This window comes from Girardinichthys multiradiatus, chromosome 23 (genome assembly GCF_021462225.1).
Source record: "Girardinichthys multiradiatus isolate DD_20200921_A chromosome 23, DD_fGirMul_XY1, whole genome shotgun sequence".
NCBI classification, from domain to species: Eukaryota; Metazoa; Chordata; class Actinopteri; order Cyprinodontiformes; family Goodeidae; genus Girardinichthys; species Girardinichthys multiradiatus.
In genome coordinates, this window is record NC_061815.1 from 22588917 (window position 1) to 22609617 (window position 20701).

At 43.0% G+C, this 20701-nt stretch overlaps 1 protein-coding gene across 1 annotated transcript in view; it reads left to right on the forward strand.

Moving 5' to 3' along the window:
* The window catches only part of atrx (ATRX chromatin remodeler), a 45426-nt gene that overhangs the window by 21756 nt on the left and 2969 nt on the right, over positions 1 to 20701 (forward strand). Inside the window, exons 27-33 of the mRNA XM_047353190.1 lie at positions 429 to 537; positions 624 to 801; positions 1704 to 1895; positions 12437 to 12586; positions 19483 to 19599; positions 20081 to 20176; positions 20306 to 20434. Coding sequence (XP_047209146.1) covers positions 429 to 537; positions 624 to 801; positions 1704 to 1895; positions 12437 to 12586; positions 19483 to 19599; positions 20081 to 20176; positions 20306 to 20434 — 971 coding nt within the window. The remainder of the gene's footprint in view (positions 1 to 428; positions 538 to 623; positions 802 to 1703; positions 1896 to 12436; positions 12587 to 19482; positions 19600 to 20080; positions 20177 to 20305; positions 20435 to 20701) is intronic.

The window sequence follows — 20701 nt, forward strand, 5'->3', positions numbered from 1 at the left end:
CAGACGCACACATGCACGTTGCTGCTGCTGCCGCTGCTGTTGTTTTAAGGTCGTGTTTCTAATTAAACTTCACCAGCTGTTTTTGCTTTCATTTTCAAAATGATTAGAGCTTGACTTTTTATTTTGCAAAAAAAATGTTTGCTCAAGGGTTTGTAAGTCGTAATGAAAAGATCAGAGTGGCGTAATTGAAAACATGCTTAAGTGCTGGTTATTATGGCTGGTGAGGGGAGTCGGTTGGCCATCTTCGAGACCAAACATTGCATTTAAACCAACACGGCCATTTCTCTGCTCTGATTATACCCTCATCTTTTTTTATTTTATTGTTTTACTTTTAATTCGACAAGGAAAAGCCCCTATTGATGGCAGTTTTCAATGGTGCTTGGTGAAAAAGGGAGATTTGATTTCTAATCGAATATTTGCTTGTGAAGGTGAAGGGAAATGGTTCAGGAACATCGACTATTACCGCCTAGATGGCTCCACCAATGCTCCCACCAGGAAGAAGTGGGCCGAGGACTTTAACGACACCAGTAACACGAGGTGGAGTAGCTTTTTTGTTCTTTATAAACACTAAAACACAAAATGACTTGTTGCTGTAATATTCTTTCTGCCTTTGTCCCACCCAGGGGACGCTTGTTTCTTATATCAACGCGAGCTGGTTCGCTCGGCATCAACCTGGTAGCCTCCAACAGGGTGATCATCTTTGACGCCTCCTGGAACCCCTCATACGACATCCAGAGTATCTTCAGGGTGTATCGTTTTGGCCAGGTCAAGCCTGTTTATGTCTACAGGTTCCTTGCTGAGGTGAGCTGGTTTTGGTCCGATAATAAGTCTTCTACCTCTACGCTAGCAATGCGGTATTAAGGCTAAGAAGAAGAAGCCGTTTAGCTCGGACTTAAGAGGCATTCAGTCATAAAAAGACTCCTTAACCCACGGAGTGACTCAGTTTCAGACTAGTAGTTTCAGACTTTACCATCTTGCTGACTCTTTAACTTAAAAGTTTTATGAAGCAATAAACAAGAAGTGTCACCAAATATATCACAGTCATAGAGAGCCTGATTGCACTTTGCTCAAATAATTAACAAACCTTTAATGCAGTCCAGGCAATTATTGGCAATAAGCTCATTGCATACAATATTATTGCATTGTGCAACACTAGCATAATTTAGCACCAACAAGGTTCTTACCAAGAAGCTATTTGCTGAACAGTTGGGACGATGATTGACTGAAGGAGAGTGCATCTCTCACATGTCAGATCTTTATTTTGTCCTTCCTAGTGCTCACATGCTGTACGGACGGAAAAATGGGAGAAAAGAATCCACAAATTATATAACACTAAAAGACCCCTCAGAACCACTTTAGAACATTACAAGAAAGTCTGACTGCTTAATGATATATTATAAAGAGGTTACAGGTTGTTTAAAGCTTTTGCGCAGTGCTGTAACTGCGTCACGGGGAAGTATCTTTAGGTTTTCCATCTTGGTGTTCTCTTGGTCTAAAACGGGGTTTTTTAGCGTCTTGTCCAGTAAATTTCATTTCCCAGGCCGTTTAGATTAGGAACGGATCAGTTTTGCAAAAATTGTATATTTTCAAGATCGTCACTAATATAGGGATACAAAACAATAGTAGCCTTCTTGTTAATTCAAATGAATAATTCCTTCCTCTCTGATATAGCCGTGTTTCCTGTTTTTGCCCCTTTCTTTCAGGGTACAATGGAGGAGAAAATTTATGAGCGGCAGGTAACCAAGCAGTCTCTGTCATACCGGGTTGTGGATCAGCAGCAGATTGAGAGACACTTCACGATGAACGAGCTGGCCGAGCTCTACACCTTTGAACCGGACATGCTGGATGATCCTTCTGAGAAGAAGAGCAAGAGAGCTACTCCGATGCTCCCAAAGGTAAACAAGGCATCTTATATTAATCAGCTCAGACCTAATGTTTTCCTTCTGACTGGACCAAAATAATTGCAATTAAGTTTCTCTTGTTTTTTTAAACCTAGAGAACACGAAGGACTTGCCTCCCTTCGTTAAAAAGTTGTTTTTTTTGTGGCATGTTCCCTCGCTTGAAGTTGAAAACTTAAGTTATAAACTGTGATTTTAAACTCTGCCAGCTTGTGTCGTAATCAACCTTTCAGGGAGATTTCTCCTATTTTTGGTTTCCTTTCATACCCCTGCGCTCAGCTCGTCTCATTGTAACGCAGGTGCTCTGTCACCATTTGGACCTCCTGTGGTTTAATAGGAACACACAAACCTTACATGGGCCATTCAGCCCTGCACAGCTGCATAGAGCTGTGTGTTTACTGTTATTTACTAAATAGTCTTCTCATTGCAACACGGCTGCTTCCCTCCTATAAACTTGCAGTCCTCTCTCTGTCTTTTTTTTTCCTCCTTTTTATTCATTTCTTGAGGTCTTTACCTTCTGTTGATCCTTGAGCGGCTCCCATCTATTTCCACACGTTCCCTCTGCAGTCTCTGGTTTATTCAGGTCTTTTTCTGAAGTGGTTTTACCTCTGAAATCTGTAAACAGAACAGATAAAAGAAACACTCTATATCCAGCCTGCTGGCTTTTTTAAATGGACTGTGAAACAGCCTGTCAGTTTTTACAAGAAATTTGTTTTTCATTTAGACGATAAAAAGATTTTTGCTGTGGCCTATTATCTCATCCCTGGAGGAACCAGACCCTAACATGTCAGCTGTCTTCGCATTAGTTTAGGTGGCCATCTGTTATAGTTGTTTTCTTCATTTAAATAGGCCAGTTTCATATTTTAGGCTGAAAGGTTGCTCCTAGGTTCTACATCCAAACCTATCCACCAAGGTGTCATCTCATCCGTAACGGTTTACGTGCTGCTTCCCAGTTGTACATGTATCCATGAAGGTAGAGTTGTAACAGCAGAGGGTCTACTGCAGCCTCGCCAGCCGCCATCAGGCCTTGTGTAACGCACACTAATGCATGCAGAACAGACGCAGGAAGCATAAATCTTTAATTTTAGCTTTTGAATATCAACTTGTTAGTGATTAACAATCACTGGAGCTTTTTACCCATAATTGCCACAAGTCTTCAGATCAGTTTGCAACAGCTGGTTTAAAAGAGCCTATTTCTAGCTATGAAAGTTCCTGTTAATTTGTTGTTTTGTTTTTTAAGTGATACTTGGGTGTTTTGGCTATTTGTTGTTCTTTAAAGTTGCTGATGGGTGGGTACTTTTTTGCAGAGGGTCAGTTTTGCTTATCAGTGATGGTAGGATGGGGCATGAAACAGACAGGTTTGTGCGATGGGGAAGAAAGAGATTTACAGGTATGTCTACATTCTGACTGTCACCAATGGGTTTGAATCACTACTAAAAGGAACAGGATCCTGGATATAAGGGACTGAAATAAGTTTCTGATGTCCTCCTTAGAGATGAGGGATGAATTCAAGATGCTTCCTGAGCACCTCTTTTTAGAGGTTTTCTGAACCCAGGGCTAATCTAGAACTTGTTGGAGGGTCTATATTCCCTTTTTGGCCTGAGAATGCCTAGAATGACCTGGAGAGGGTTGAAAGAAGATGAGTGTGTGGGTTTCCCTCCTGGAGCTGTCACCTCCACAACCTGTAACTAGAAGACTATGGATGAATAGAAGTAGCAGAGGCGATGAAGAGACCTGCTGTGGTTTTTCATAATTGATGTATTATGAAGGTTCTGCACTTTCACAAGGATTATATTTTTGCCCATAACTTTGGCCACTGTCAGGAATCTCGGAGTGTTTATAGACAGTTCTTTAAATTATTTGAGAAGCAGGTGTCCACATTTGTCAAGACCTGTTTTTACTAATTACATCAAATTGCCAAAGCCAAGTCTCCTTCTAAAGACCTCAAAACTGCCTTAATTATGGCTAAATTAGACTACTGCCACTCCTTATGCTTTGGACTAGAGAAACCATCACTCCATCGTCTGCAGGTAGTCCAGAACGCTGCTGCACGGCTGCTAAAAGGTACCAGAAGCCATGACCACATCTCTCCAGTTTTAGCAGATGTATAATGCCTGAGATTCTTTTACTCATTTTTAAATTTTAAATGGCTTGGCACCCAATTATTTAACCGTTCTTACCTTTTATAACCCAAGAAGAGCACTGAGATCCTCTAGCCAGATGCTCTTCCTGAAGCTGAAGGCCAAATTAAGGCATAGAGGGGACCGGGCCTTTACTGTGGCAGCTCCCAGTCTCTGGGATAAACTGCCCGTTGAGATTCGTATTGCTGAGTCTGTACAGTCTTTTAAATCGCTCCTGGAAACTCACTACTTTACATCGGCTTTTAACTCGAGTTCAGTTTGAGTCCATCAGAGCAGTTGGCTTGTGATGATTCTATATTTTAGCTTTTTATTCTGTTTTTATTGTATATGTTGGTTTTTTGGTTTTATGTCCGTTTTCTGTAGTTATTTAGTTTGTATTTACCTTCATGTGACGCGCTGTTGTTAAATGTGCTATATAAATAAAAATTGACATACCTTGTTTTTTAGTCTTGTAGTTGTTCATGTATCCATAGACTTTTAGTTAAAAGCCTCGTCTCATTCTAGCAGCTCAACATAACCTTTTGCACCAACTGGAACTCTGCAGAGGCTGTGAATGTATTAAGATGCATAAAATGCCACACATGCTACTGCATTTAAGCATAATATTTATAATTCTGGGATGCAGATGTGTTCAAACAAGTGATAATAGGCAAGAAGAGGTCATTAAACTGCTGCATGTTGTAGGTCTACTGTCATTTATGTGTCGGTGTATTGAACTCAGAGAGGCTGATGAGTCTTTTTTTAACAGAGTGACCCGTTGTTGCCAGCGGGGTAACTGTACTGTGGCAGCAGGACTGCAGTACAATGGAAAGAATTTGCCATCTGGGATGATGTGAAGATGAGTCAGAAGGAGAAAACAGTTCGGCACTCAACTTTTCACACCGAGGAAGTGCAGTTATTTCATGGAAAGTACTGATTTCTTTAACAATCCCACCACACAGACCACAAATGCAAAACCTCTTTTTTTTTCTTTTTTGCCTGATCTATCGCCTTTGTGCCGCCAATATTCAGGTGAAAAAACTCTTTAAAGGTTAATTTTTCCCCATGATGTACGTTCCTTGTCTGCCGTGGTTATTTCAGCACCTGTTATCCCACTTCCTTCCACCTCCTCCTCTTTACTCGTGTTGCCTGTCCCTCCACCGGTACCCCACGGCATCGTTTTCCCGCCATCTTTAAGAGCATCTGTTGTTATGACTTTGAACATTATCTGCCTCTGCCTCTGGCCTTCCCTGCATGATGAAGGGTCATTATTTTAAACCCCCTCTTAAACATGTCTCTGTGCTCTTCAGAAAATCTAATTGGAGACAAAGGAAGCAAGTGCACTTCCCCTTAATGACAAAGAAGGTACTTGTTGCACAGACGTGAATCCCAACCAACCCTCTCTGAGATTGTATCCTCCCCCTCTTTGTGTTCGTCATTCTTGTCGTTTCTCATCATCTGACTTGCAGCCACATGCACAGTGAGAGGGTACAGGAGGTGGTCTTTGGATGATCTCCCAGCCTTTGCAGATTTTGCAGCATTGTATGCTGTCAGGCGGCTTGAAGCATGTGAATGTGTCCTTGCTCTCAGCAGGTAATGGCTGCAGTGGTCATTAGGCTGTGACAGGAACACTTAAAGGCTGTGGGGAAGCTGAAGTTGAACAGTAGTGCAGACCGGAGCAATAAACCACACCATGTTTGGCCCATTATAGGTAGGAAGTCAATGTGGCCTTAAAGAAAAATCCTTTCAACAATATATAATTGATCAGTGGGTCATGGGAGGTATTTTGTGATGGCAATACTGTGAATTAGTTTTAGACATACTCACCTGTAGCTAACCCAGTCCAATTCTAATGGTAAAACAATTTCTTATATATCCCAGAATGCTTTTTGCCACCTCTCAAAAAACATGCCTGATCTTGCCGTGTTGCCGGTGAAGAGAGAGCACTAATGATAACAGGAGCAAAAACCAGAGCTGTCTCAGGCGAGAAAAACCAAGAGGTGTTGTTGGCTCATTTGCAGTTTTATGGTCTCTTGGGAAGTTTGTGCAGACACTGGTATGGCTCCAGATTTAATGCTAAAACCTGTTCTGAGTTGGAGCTTAAATCAAACCTGCTGTCTTTACCTGAAGCACCCTCTGATTCACTGTAGAAGTCATGGTGGACTCTTAGGATGGTGAGCCTGCCTGGTCCTACTGCAGCAAACCATGACACTTCCACCTCCATGAGCTTCTTTTACTGGAATGCTGTCTTTGGTTTACGCCAAACATGTCCTCGGTTCTGGTGTCATAATTCAGTTTCACCTTAATATGTTCAAAGTGCATCATTCCAGAAGTCCTGGTCTTTGTCTACGTTTTCTCCGACTATCTTCAGTCTGGCATTCATGATTTTCTCAGAGGTTTCTTCCTTGTGAACCTCCAGTGGAGGTTGCAGTTGTCCAGTCTCTATGTGATTTCAGGCAAGCATTTTCACATGAACAGCAGCAAACCCCCCATTGGAGGTCGCGTGATGACATTTTATTGTTTTTGAAGATTTCCTTTAGTATCTTGCTTGAACAGCCAGATCTGGAGATGTTGGAGCTTTTTTTTTAATGTCCTCCACTTGTAGACTAGTTTTCATACAGTGGAACAGATTATATGAAGTTCTTTGGAGACCTCTTTAAACGCTTTGGGGGGCTACAGCCTTCTCTCCAAAGGCCTGAGCTTGTTCAATCTTTCCATGGTGTTCCCTCTCTCATTTCACCTGTCAGGATTACGCCAAATTATGTGTCTGAGGTTGAAACCGGAAAAAACAAAATCTCCCTGAAAATGCTGAGCAATGATGTTTTAACCATGTGCATCTGATGCCAGTGTTTGATTTTTAGCCATTTTAATTTCATTGGGAATAAATGTGGAGGTGTACTTATTTATTCCTCACCAGAAATAGATGTTTAAATAAAATTTTAGACAAATTTTTCAATGGCCTTCTCTTCACTTTTTCTTTTTTCTGTTACGTTGCTGTATTGATAAAGCCATAACTCTAAAGACGCGAGCAGATAATGTTCTACTAGATGATGCATTGAGATGCTGGTAATTTCAAAGTACAAGTTTTTAAGTGTGTTGATCAAAGTAGGACGCTGATAAACATAGGATTTAGAATGAGACTATTTTTAGACGGCCTCTCTTTTTAAATGATGTATTTGAGATGGGATTGTTTGATGTTTTAAGTAGCTAGTGTGTTACCATCAGTCTGGTGGTTAGTTATGGTCTTTCTTTAGGGAATGGCCAGAAATTTGGATGTTTGAGACAAGATGAGATCTGCTGTGAACCTGGACAACAAAAAGGCCCATTTTCACAATTTAAAATGGTTAAAACAGCAGACATTTGATGTCTAATTATCTCTGGTTTTCATAAAAGCTTAACCTACCAATACTTGTTTTAGATAATTCCTTCTATTTAAGATCTGTATTCAAGATGGCATGAGGATATCATTCAAAATATTATTTTCTAGCCCTTCTTGTTATTTGTGGAGTGGTCTTTTGTTATTTATCCAAGTAGCAAAGGTAATCTCATACTAGGTTGTAGTATTTTAAAATAAGATGAAATGACCCTCACAATAAGCATCAATCAAACAGCAGGATGTAGATCCTTAGCCTAACTCAGATATCCAAACGGCTGCCGACATTTCCGAATCCAGCATGTTCTATCACAGAGGTAGAAACCTCAAAAGAATAAAACTGAGCATTTTTTTTTTTTTTTTCTTTTGCTTTTGCCAAGTCTCGCTCTCTTGCAGTCTGAATGAATGAACCGCAGACATGTCTTGACACCTCAAAGGCTAACCTTGTTTCTTGTTCAGTTTGTAGCATTGTTGTCAGTAGTAGTGCTTAGCTGTGGTCCGTTCACCGTTTGGACAAAGATCTGGATTTTTATCTGGCTCCGAATCCAGCATGTTCTATCTCAAAGGTAGAAACCTTATCAAGTTTTCATCAGGCTAAAAATGGTTCGATTCTGGTGACCAGCGAATGAAACTAAAGATGTGTTCCTTTCTGTGTGCATCTTTAGTTTGTGTAGATTAAGATTGTGTCAGAGATTTGATTCTTGTTACATGGATGCTTAAGTCCACCTCTGTCTTTCTTGTTTATTTCACAACCAGGAAAAAAACACCTAAAGTATGCGTAACAACTTTGATATAATGTTGAGAAGGTCTTAAAAAGTCACCATTAAGTCTTGTCGAATCCTTCTGAATCCCTTCAGACCTACCAGCAACTCCTCTGGCTGTAAAGGTGGGCTCTTACAGAAGTAGACCCCCATAATGCTGCTAGCTGAGGCTTGTTTGTAAAGAAGTGCGTTTTGCTGTTTGTAAGAGGTTGTGAAATGCATGATTGTGTGTCTTTGTTAAATGACTGACAGGTGGATAAACCCAGGGCCTGGAGGGTGTAAAGACATTGTGGCTTTGAGTTCATGGTTGTCCTTCTGAAGCTAGGAACAGCCCTGATGGTTCAGAGGATTTGAGTAAGAAACTGGTAATAGCAGCCCAGTAGAGATTGTGCGTATCACTGGTGTGCTGCTGTACAATGCATGGCTTGCTCGTTAATAATCTTGGTTATTTATTGTTTCAAACTCTAAAACTGGTGTAAAGTTTAAGAATTTACAAAATAAATAAGATTAATGATCTTTCCAAATTAAGTCCATGTGTGCAATCACTCCATTAGAGCCATTGTACACAAACAAATAAAGGGAACACTTAAACAACACAATATAACTCCAAGTAAATCAAACTTCTGTGAAATCAAACTGTCCACTTAGGAAGCAACACTGATTGACAATCAATTTCTCATGTTGTTGTGTAAATGGAAAAGACAACAGGGGGAAATCTTTGGCGATTATCAAGACTCACTCAATAAAGGAGTGGTTCTGCAGGTGGGGACCACAGACCACTTCTCAGTACCTATGCTTTCTGGCTGATGTTTTGGTCACTTTTGAATGTTGGTGGTGCTTTCACACTCGTGGTAGCGTGAGACAGACTCTACAACCCACACAAGTGGCTCAGGTAGTGCAGCTCATCCAGGATGGCACATCAATGCGAGCTGTGGCAAGAAGGTTTGCTGTGTCTGTCAGCGTAGCGTCCAGAGCCTGGAGGTGCTACCAGGAGGCAGGCCAGTACACCAGGAGACATGGAGGAGGCCGTAGGAGGGCAACAACCCAGCAGCAGGACCACTACCTCCACCTTTGTGCAAGGAGGAACAGGAGGAGCACTGCCAGAGTCCTGCAAAATGACCTCCAGCAGGCCACAAATGTGCATGTGTCTGCACAGACAGTTAGAAACTGACTCCATGAGGATGGTATGAGGGCCCGACGTCCACAAATGGGGGTTGTGCTCACAGCCCAACACCGTGCAGAACGTTGTCATTTGCCAGAGAACACCAGGATTGGCAAATTTGGCACCAGCACCCTGTGCTCTTCACAGATGAAAGCAGGTTCACACTGAACACATGTGACAGACATGACAGAGTCTGGAGACACCGTGAAGAGAGATCTGCTGCCTGAAACATCCTTCAGCATGACCGGTTAGGCAGTGGGTCAGTAATGGTGTCGGGTGGCATTTCTTTGGAGGGCTGCATGGCCCTCCATGTGTTCGCCAGAGGTAGCCTGACTGCCATTAGGTACCAAGTTGGTGGATGCTTTAGTCCAGGTCTGGGAGGAGATCCCTCAGGAGACCATCCGCCGTCTCATCAGGAGCATGCCCAGGCGTTGTAGGGAGGTCATACACAATACTGAGCCTCATTTTGACTTGTTTTAAGGACATTACATCAAAGTTGGATCAGCCTGTAGTGTTTTTCCACTTTCATTTTGTGTGTGACTCCAAATCCAGGCCTCCATTGGTTAATACATTTTATTTCCATTGATGATTTTTGTGTGATTTTGTTGTCAGCACATTCAACTTTGTACAGAACAAAGTATTCAATGAGAATATTTCATTCATTCATATCTAGGATGTGTTATTTGAGTGTTCCCTTTATTTTTTTGAGCTGTGTATTTTGATGCCCAATATTTTAATTTTTACACATTGTTTTTGAAGCAGGAGAAACAAATCAGAGTTGACTTGGCGCCCTCTCTCTATGGATCTGCCCACCCGCTGTCTCAAATTGATAGGCTTCACTGTGTTCACGTTCATGAGGATTACAATAGTGTAGGTCAGGTTACCTACATCATTAGCGCTCCCTCTGGACACACACACAGAGCACTCCAGGATAGAAGATGGACCGGACCACCCCGGAGCTGGTGGAGATTACTTGGGTATCCCAGAATGCACTGTTTACCAACGCGAGCGCGTCATTTGACCTGCAGCTTCACTGACCCATTAACCCGTCAACTGTCAGAAACTCGTCTCTTTCATGCCTTTAGATGAAAACGCTTTCTACGCGCAGAACAGATCGCAGAGTTTAGATGGGAGCGTTCTTGTTGAATAGATAATGTAGGGACTTGTTCTTTTAGTGATATGAAGTACTTGCTATGTCTTTCCTGTCTGATTTCCCATGGTCAAAGTACTACACCAATAAATACAACTTGAATAAAATCTAGTGCAACAAATTACCTTCAGACATTGTGTGATTTTGTCCATGGGTACATCCAGCTGTTCTGTGAAGCCAGAGGTTTTTAGAAAAGATTAGTGAACACCCAGTATCATCAGGACCGAGGAGCCTAGCAGACAGGTCAGTGAGAACACAGGAGACGTTTAGAACAGGTTTAGGTTATAAAACATCCCGGGCTTTGCACATCTCAGAGCTCTGCTCAGGTATCATCTGAAAGCTGAAACAGTATGGCGCAAACCTAGCAAGCAATGGCAGCCACCTAAACTGACAGGGTGGACAAGGAGAGCATTATTTAGAGAGCCTGATAAATCTGGATGAATTCAGATGGTTTGCACATAAACCTGACATTGTTGAAATTTTCTACAAGCCATGTGGGGGACATGTGGAAGAAGGAGCTCTGACTTTGAAACACGATGGTGGCTGCATGATGCTGTGGGGATGCTTACTAAAGAACCTTACTAGAAGAAAACCTTTGGAGGTTCACCTTCTAGCAACCAAAAACAGACACGTAGAGCTTCAACCGAATGGCTCGGATCAAAGCATAATTGTGTGTTAGAATGTCCCAAATGTGCAGACCTAAATCTGTGGCAGAGCTTGGAAGTTAATGTTTAGAAACTTGCAGTCAAATCTGACTGAGCTTGAGCTATTTTTCAAAGAAGAATGGGTAAAATGTCCTCTAGTGTCTAGATGTGCAAAGCTGGTAGACCCAGCCCAAAAGACTTGTACCTGTAATCGCAGCCATGGGTGGTTTTACAAAGTATCAACTCAAGAAACCTGCATACGGATTTAGCCTGCCACACATTTCAGTTTTTATTTAAAATTTATTAGGCTCAACGTCTAAACTCCTAATAAAATCCTTTTAAAGGTTGTGGTTGCAAAATGACAAACATGCCTCACTTTTGTATTGCATGTAGGTTGTCGGCCTAATTATCAAGGGTGTAAAATGGGATTTACGCGGCCTGTTCGTCATTAAAAACACCGTCCATGTTCCATCGTTAGCCATGCTGGTGGCGTTGACTTTGTATTTGCTTTGACCTTCTACTCTCCTTTTTCTGGTAAAACAAATCGTGCCTGTTATCGTAATCGGACCATCAGACCCCTCTGTGCTTTTATGTCCTAATTAGAGGGTAAAGCCGCAGTGAAATCCCTCGCTGTGTGCTGCTTGGAAATGTTTGGTTGTTTAAGGGTGGCCCAGTTTTGTCCTGATTGAGCGTGATGGCCAGGAACCATAAACACATGTCACTGTGGAGCACCTACCTCCTAAGAGGAGTTGCTGTGTGTGCGGGTGAGAAGCTCTGCACGAAGCCCTAAAAGAGATAGTTTTCATGCCGACCACCCCCCCCTCCCTTTGGTGGATCCGGTTTCACTCTGTCTAGTCTGGTGTTTATTTTAAATTTATTCATCACAGGTTTGCAATCACTGCTTAATTTCTTTGGTTGATGTTCCAGTTTTCTTTAAAGCCATTAGCGTTCATGATTTTTGTTTTTTAAACCAAATTCACACGCTCACTGCTCAAAGTAAGACAAAGAAGGGCAGGAAACGGGTGCTGAAGCCTCCTTTGACCGGTCGGGGTGGAGGTGAATGAGCCAACCTGACACTGACTGTTTCAGTTTAAAGTAAAGCTAAGCTGTTAAAAGGAAAAGTGAATGTTCTGCAAAGAGCGTAATTTAAACCATGTTGTCTTAAATTCCCTCTGCTATTGTTTTCAATAACAATGCAGGCATGGAAACTGGAGTTTCAGAAAACTGCTCTCTAATTTGTGCCTGGGATTGTTTTCTTTATCTTGAACCCTGTTGGATTATCTGACATTGGACACGTATGTCTAATCCTGCTTCTGCGTTCTCTGCAGGATCCCATCCTAGCGGAGATGCTGCAGAACAATAAGGATCAAATTGTGTGTTATCATGAGCACGACTCCCTGCTGGACCACAAGGAGGAGGAAGCCCTCAGTGAGGAGGATCGCAAGGCGGCGTGGGCCGAGTATGAAGCAGAGAAGAAGGTGAGTAAGGAGAAACCACTAACCAAAACATCAGCAGGTACATTCACAGGCTTCCAGTGTAGGATGGCCATGAATGAAACTCAGTTTAGGTATTTTCTTGGTCTGCATAAGTATGGAAGAATGAAATGTAATATTGAGAACTTTTTCTATTATCAGAGTCTCACCCATCCATCCCTCATCCATGTTTTCACCCGTCTTTTTTCTGTTCTGGTTTCTTGCCAATCATTTGTTGTTCCTTCCTACCTACCATCCATCCATCCATCTACAGGTCCTTTTCAAAAAATTAGCATATTGTGATAAAGTTCATTATTTTCCATAATGTCATGATGAAAATTTAACATTCATATATTTTAGATTCATTGCACACTAACTGAAATATTTCAGGTCTTTTATTGTCTTAATACGGATGATTTTGGCATACAGCTCATGAAAACCCAAAATTCCTATCTCACAAAATTAGCATATTTCATCCGACCAATAAAAGAAAAGTGTTTTTAATACAAAAAACGTCAACCTTCAAATAATCATGTACAGTTATGCACTCAATACTTGGTCGGGAATCCTTTGGCAGAAATGACAGCTTCAATGCGGCGTGGCATGGAGGCAATCAGCCTGTGGCACTGCTGAGGTCTTATGGAGGCCCAGGATGCTTCGATAGCGGCCTTTAGCTCATCCAGAGTGTTGGGTCTTGAGTCTCTCAACGTTCTCTTCACAATATCCCACAGATTCTCTATGGGGTTCAGGTCAGGAGAGTTGGCAGGCCAATTGAGCACAGTGATACCATGGTCAGTAAACCATTTACCAGTGGTTTTGGCACTGTGAGCAGGTGCCAGGTCGTGCTGAAAAATGAAATCTTCATCTCCATAAAGCTTTTCAGCAGATGGAAGCATGAAGTGCTCCAAAATCTCCTGATAGCTAGCTGCATTGACCCTGCCCTTGATAAAACACAGTGGACCAACACCAGCAGCTGACACGGCACCCCAGACCATCACTGACTGTGGGTACTTGACACTGGACGTCTGGCATTTTGGCATTTCCTTCTCCCCAGTCTTCCTCCAGACTCTGGCACCTTGATTTCCGAATGACATGCAGAATTTGCTTTCATCCAAAAAAAAGTACTTTGGACCACTGAGCAACAGTCCAGTGCTGCTTCTCTGTAGCCCAGGTCAGGCACTTCTGCCGCTGTTTCTGGTTCAAAAGTGGCTTGACCTGGGGAATGTGGCACCTGTAGCCCATTTCCTGCACACGCCTGTGCACGGTGGCTCTGGATGTTTCTACTCCAGACTCAGTCCACTGCTTCCGCAGGTCCCCCAAGGTCTGGAATCGGCCCTTCTCCACAATCTTCCTCAGGGTCCGGTCACCTCTTCTCGTTGTGCAGCGTTTTCTGCCACACTTTTTCCTTCCCACAGACTTCCCACTGAGGTGCCTTGATACTGCACTCTGGGAACAGCCTATTCGTTCAGAAATTTCTTTCTGTGTCTTACCCTCTTGCTTGAGGGTGTCAATAGTGGCCTTCTGGACAGCAGTCAGGTCGGCAGTCTTACCCATGATTGGGGTTTTGAGTGATGAACCAGGCTGGGAGTTTTAAAGGCCCCAGGAATCTTTTGCAGGTGTTTAGAGTTAACTCGTTGATTCAGATGATTAGGTTCATAGCTCGTTTAGAGACCCTTTTAATGATATGCTAATTTTGTGAGATAGGAATTTTGGGTTTTCATGAGCTGTATGCCAAAATCATCCGTATTAAGACAATAAAAGACCTGAAATATTTCAGTTAGTGTGCAATGAATCTAAAATATATGAATGTTAAATTTTCATCATGACATTATGGAAAATAATGAACTTTATCACAATATGCTAATATTTTGAGAAGGACCTGTATGTCCATCCATGTCCATCCATCCGTCCATGTCCGTCCATCCATCCGTCCATGTCCGTCCATCCGTCCATCCCATGTCCATCCATCCATCCATGTCCGTCCATGTCCATCCATCCATGTCCGTCCATCCATCCGTCCATGTCCATCCATCCGTCCATGTCTATCCATCCATCGATCCGTCCATCCATCCATCCATGTCCGTCCATCCATCCATCCATGTCCGTCCATCCATCCGTCCATGTCCATCCATCCGTCCATGTCTATCCATCCATCGATCCGTCCATCCATCCATCCATGTCCGTCCATCCATCCATCCATGTCCGTCCATGTCCATCCGTCCATGTCCGTCCATCCATCCATGTCCGTCCGTCCATGTCCATCCATCCGTCCATGTCCATCCATCCATCCCATGTCCATCCATCCATCCATGTCCGTCCATCCGTCCATGTCCGTCCATCCTTCCATGTCTATCATCCATCGATCCATCCATCCATCCATCCATGTCCATCCGTCCATCCATCCATCCATGTCCGTCCATGTCCATCCATCCATCGATCCGTCCATCCATCCATCCATGTCCATCCATCCATCGATCCGTCCATCCATGTCCATCCATCCATCCATGTCCATCCATCCATCAATCCGTCCATCCATCCGTCCATGTCCATCCATCCGTCCATGTCCATCCATCCGTCCATGTCCATCCATCCGTCCATGTCTATCCATCCATCGATCCGTCCATCCATCCATCCATGTCCATCCATCCATCGATCCGTCCATGTCCGTCCATGTCCATCCATCCATCGATCCGTCCATCCATCCATCCACGTCCGTCCATGTCCATCCATCCATCCATCCATGTCCATCCATCCATACATCCATCCATCCATGTCCATCCATCCATCCCTCCATCCGTCCATCCATGTCCATCCCTCCATCCATGTCCATCCATCCATGTCCATCCATCCATCCATCCATGTCCATCCGTCCATCCATCCATGTCCATCCATCCATCCATCCATCCATGTCCATCCATCCATGTCCATTCATCCATCCGTCCATCCATCCATGTCCATCCATCCATCGATCCGTCCATGTCCGTCCGTCCATCCATCCGTCCATGTCCATCCATCCGTCCAGGTCTATCGATCCGTCCATCCATCCATCAATCCGTCCATGTCCATCCAACCGTCCGTCCATGTCCATCCATCCATCTGTCCGTCCATGTCCATCCATCCATCGATCCGTCCATGTCCATCCATCCATCCATCCATCCATGTCCATCCATGTCCATCCATCCATGTCCATCCATCCATCCATCCATGTCCATCCCTCCATCCATCCATGTCCGTCCATGTCCATCCATCCATCCATCCATCCATGTCCATCCATCCATCCATGTCCATCCATCCATCCATCCATGTCCATCCATCCATCCATCCATGTCCATCCATCCATCCATGTCCATCCATCCATCCATCCATCCATGTCCATCCATCCATCCATCCATCCATCCATCCATGTCCATCCCTCCATGTCCATTCATGTCCATCCATCCATCCATCCATCCATGTCCATCCATCCATCCATCCATCCATCCATCCATGTCCATCCCTCCATGTCCATTCATGTCCATCCATCCATCCATCCATGTCCATCCATCCATCCATCCATCCATGTCCATCCCTCCATCCATCCATGTCCATCCATCCATCCATCCATGTCCATCCATCCATCCATCCATCCATGTCCATCCCTCCATCCATCCATATCCATCCATCCATCCATCTATCCATCCATGTCCATCCATCCATCCATCCATCCATGTCCATCCATCCATCCATCCATCCATGTCCATCCATCCATTTCTTTGCCCTAACCTCAGAATAGACTTTTGTTTTTGATCCTTATAAATTGTATAAAAAGAACAGAACTCTGAGAAGTAATTTTGAAGCTTGTTTTTAGAACTTAATCTTTTTCCAGTGTTGTTGTTGTTGAAAACACTGACATTAAAGTGGGAGGTTGAGCGGACTGAGGCCCTGTTTTTGTTTTTGGATCTTTGGACCCGTCATCACCCGCAGCAAGCAGATGATGGGATGATGCTGTAAGATCTTCTCCACTGGTGGTTTTGGCTTTGCTTTGGGTTCAGTTTTTGAAATCTCTAAAGTTTACTAAGTAGTGTCAAAGTTAGTCAAGTTAGACAGATGGTTAGAATCTCCTCCTGCACATACTGTACTCTGTCTCCATCTTTCTCCTTTCCTTTCCTGTGGGGCAATTAGCTGGGTATATTTGGAGAAGTGCATGAAGGTGGTAATGTTGTACAAGGGCAAATCTTCCCCCTCCTCGTAACCCTAGATTCCAATTCACCCTAATGATTATTTTTCCAACGCACTCTTCTCTCTTCTGTCCTGTGTGTCCATAAGCGCCTTTTTGCTTCTGAACGTTCTGCTTTTCAGCAAACTGGAGGGTTCCCAGGGGCAGGAAAAACCCAGACGCTGGGGTGAAACCATTAATATTCCCATCACCAGCATCTCTCTCACTGTAAAGATCCACATATCAGAGTTCCTATGGAGTCTGGAATACTACAAAAATCGCTTTCCTTATTTTCCATGTCTTTTAAATTCTGTACTTTATTTCTTCTTCTGTAACATATTAGATAAAAGTTTTAGTCTCTAAAAATATATATAAATTCGATTTATTTACAATCGAATTCCCTTTTCTCATCTGTGATTTCACCTCAACACAGCTCTAGTTTTTACACATTGGATTTCATTCTGGGTTTATCTTACATTTAATAATCTGACTTTTAGGCCTTAAAGTCTTAAAATATGTCCAGAATTTCCACACCAGGTCTTAAATTGGTTTGTTTATTCATGGCGTCTTCCAACAATTTCTATAATTTCAACAATCACGTTTGTGCTTATTGCATGCTGAGGCAACTATCGAATTAAATTGTGAAGTTGTCCACAAGTGGTGGATGAGGTTTATTTTGAAAGCAGGGGTCTTAATTGGCTAACACCCTGATGTTACAGACATAAAGATCTTGTAGAAGTTGTGAATTTAGCTCACTGATGCTTGAAGAAACCCTGGCCTAAAGGCATCCCTGATCCCAACCTGTGCTTAATGAAGCTGTATTTAGTGCAGCATAATTCAGTCCAGATTTTCAGTCTTTGGGATAGAAATGAAAAAGAATAGCTGATGTGAGCTAGTCCAGCTGGCAGGAAAAAGAGAAGATAAGGTGTATTAGCCCTTTACCACTCTGCTGAATCAGAAGCCAACTTGAGCATCATGTTGCTTTATGATCTGTTAAACATATAGATAATAAAACCCTGATAGGTTAATATTTTCTAATCAAATATGTAAACCGTTGTAAAAACTGTGGCATTTTGACCTGGGAAAAGTGTCAGAGCTCGGAGAAATGGCCGCTCTTTATCCTCTACAGGCTGTCCGCCAGAGGTTCTTTCATATTTTTTTCTGGTTTTGAATTTACGAGAGCAGCAACTGTAAAGAAACCCAACCTCTGTTAATGTGTTTGAGTGTATTGTTCGGCTGGTGCTGGCGAGAAAAAGCCACATGTATAATATCAGATTTACCTTCTGAACAAGAGGGGAAAACCAAGAATGTGATCTTGCACTTAAAATGAAATTGAAGCTATGAGCCCCTTTATTTCTCCAACATATCTTAAATTCAGGAAGGCACATACCAAAGATGATAACAAATAATAATTTGAAAATCTAGTCTAGATTTTTTCCTTCCCCTAATAAATCTATGAGCTATTTTGCATCTTGGGATTCAGCTGAACCTCCAGAACAGCTTTGTGCTACAAGTGAAAAGTGTGCAGATTGGGGTTGTTTGGAGGGTTTGTACTGTTTAGATTTGCACACCTGTCTCTGACCAGGTCCAGAGGCCCCTGTTGGCCCCCGTCTCTCACAGACACACACACAGACACTCAAACACACACATGCACCCTACTACATACCGGATGGCCAGATTACAGGGCATGGGGAAACCATCTGCAGCTGAGACTCAATTACATACAAACATCGGCATTCTGCTGGCCTTTACTGAGACGAGACTGTTTACTTCAGGTCACTACACACACACACACACACACACTTAATGCAGCAGGAGCTGCCTGATACTGGGAAACTTGTTGCTCTCACCGAATGAATATTCCGAATTTTATGCTATAACCTTTTCTGTCTCCAGATGGATTTTGGAAAAGTTGCAAAAGACACCAAAAAATCAGGACATCCGATTTTTGTAATCCTCTCTCAGCCACACATTTTGATGATTTTATTTCATCTTTAGATTTAAGACAAGGAACAAATGAGCGTTCTTGGCTTGTATGCAGCTCACCTCACAGTCTGTGACCTATTCATCAAGGTCATTTTGATCAGGATTTGTTTCTCGTTCTGATCCGTGTCATTTAACAATAAGCTAAATAGTACACACTTTCCAAGCCTGGATAAAGGTGAGGGGTTGGAAATGAGTCAGGAAACTGCATTAGTAGTTCTCAACACATTCAGATTCATATTTAAATTTCCCACAATGTTATTTGTCTCTCCTGCACCATCCTTCACAGTTCCATGCAGATGGTCAACGATGCGAATCATAACACATCATTCAGCAACTACTAGTGACTTTACTGAGAGGTCAGCAAGAGCGTCTCACAAGGTACAGATGAAAAAATTTAGTATATCTGCAACAACTGTCAGGAGGGACGTTTAATCGATGACCCTTGATCCCTGCTTATGATCAGCGCTAATAAAAACCTTAGTTAGGAGCTGAGGGTTCAGACTGACACCACAGAGACCAGAAACCACCCAATAAGGTGGGACCTGAAAACCCTGGTCTGATTATGAGCGAATCCTGTGTGAGAAAGGCACAACACACAATTACCTCCTTGTTAACCACAGTGCTTGAAAAGCAGTTGGTCACATGGTGCCTCTGGTTCTTCTGAACACCTGTCTAATTGGTAACTTCATCCCTCCTCCTGCCTGTTCCTTGTATCTCTCAGGGCCTGTCTATGAGGACCAACTACGCTTCGTCCTACGCTCAGCCAGACATGGGCACCTCCAACTACTTCTCCTACAACATGGCAGCTTTGGCCACCATGAGCAACCAGCAGCTGGAGGTAAGTAATGAGCCCCATATGCCTCCCTCTCTGTCCCCCCAGCCACATTCCTCAAACCCCGCTCCAACCCAGCTCCTAATTGTGACACCAGTCCACCAGCGGCCGACCAGTTCATAATGCTGCATGTCTGGGGCAGCAGCTATTAATACGCAGTCACTGAGGGTGCGGAGATCCACGCAGTGAAGGCAGTTTGGTATTTAATGTGGATCTAAAATGCTATAATACTTCCTTATACTCAGGGTATCATGTTGGGACAAGATCTTTTTGTTTGAAATTGCTGGAGGTGTTGAGACAGAACAACACAATAAAAATGCTAATTTGTTGTAGGGGAGCATTTACTGTTGGTTTGCTATTTAAAAAATGTACTGATGCACGTGCTCCATGATTGGCTTCACAACACTGAGACATCCACTCTGAGCTGATGTGAAAAACTCACCTGTTTCCAGTTGAATGTTTCATGTCTCTTCCGCTCTTCATCCAGGACCTCATAAACCAGGGACGGCAGAAAGTCATTGAAGCAACCAACGCGTTGAAATCCTTAGCTCGGGAGTCGGTGGAAGACATCATTGCCAGAATAGTACGTTTTAAAAGCTGCACCTGAGGTTTTAAAGCAGTCCTCAGCCAGTCAGAGGATCCATTTTGATTACAAGAATATTAATCGAAAGCGGTAATTTTCTAATGGTTAGTGAACCCTTGTCCCCTGCAGTGGAAGGACAACCCAACGCTCACAGAGAGCCAGGTCCAGGATTTGGCTCTGAGGCACCAAGCCACTGTGGAAATGGAGCTCAAGCACAGGGAAGCCATTTATAGAGAGGTCCTCACCAGGCAGCAAACGGTAAGAACTGTTGCATCGTAGGGGTGGGCATTTATCGTGTATCGTGAAAGATTTCTTCTCAATTATCGTGATGAGGATAAATTCCAAATAATGATGTTTGAAATTATTGTTGGGATTGTTACTAATTTCTCCACTGTCTGTTTGACGCGATCATCAATTAAGATCAATACATTGGAAAATGCAATTAAACGCAGTTACTGTGTGCAGTTTAGTGATAAAAATCACACTTCTTCATGTAACTGGTATCCTAAAGAAGCGTATTTCAGA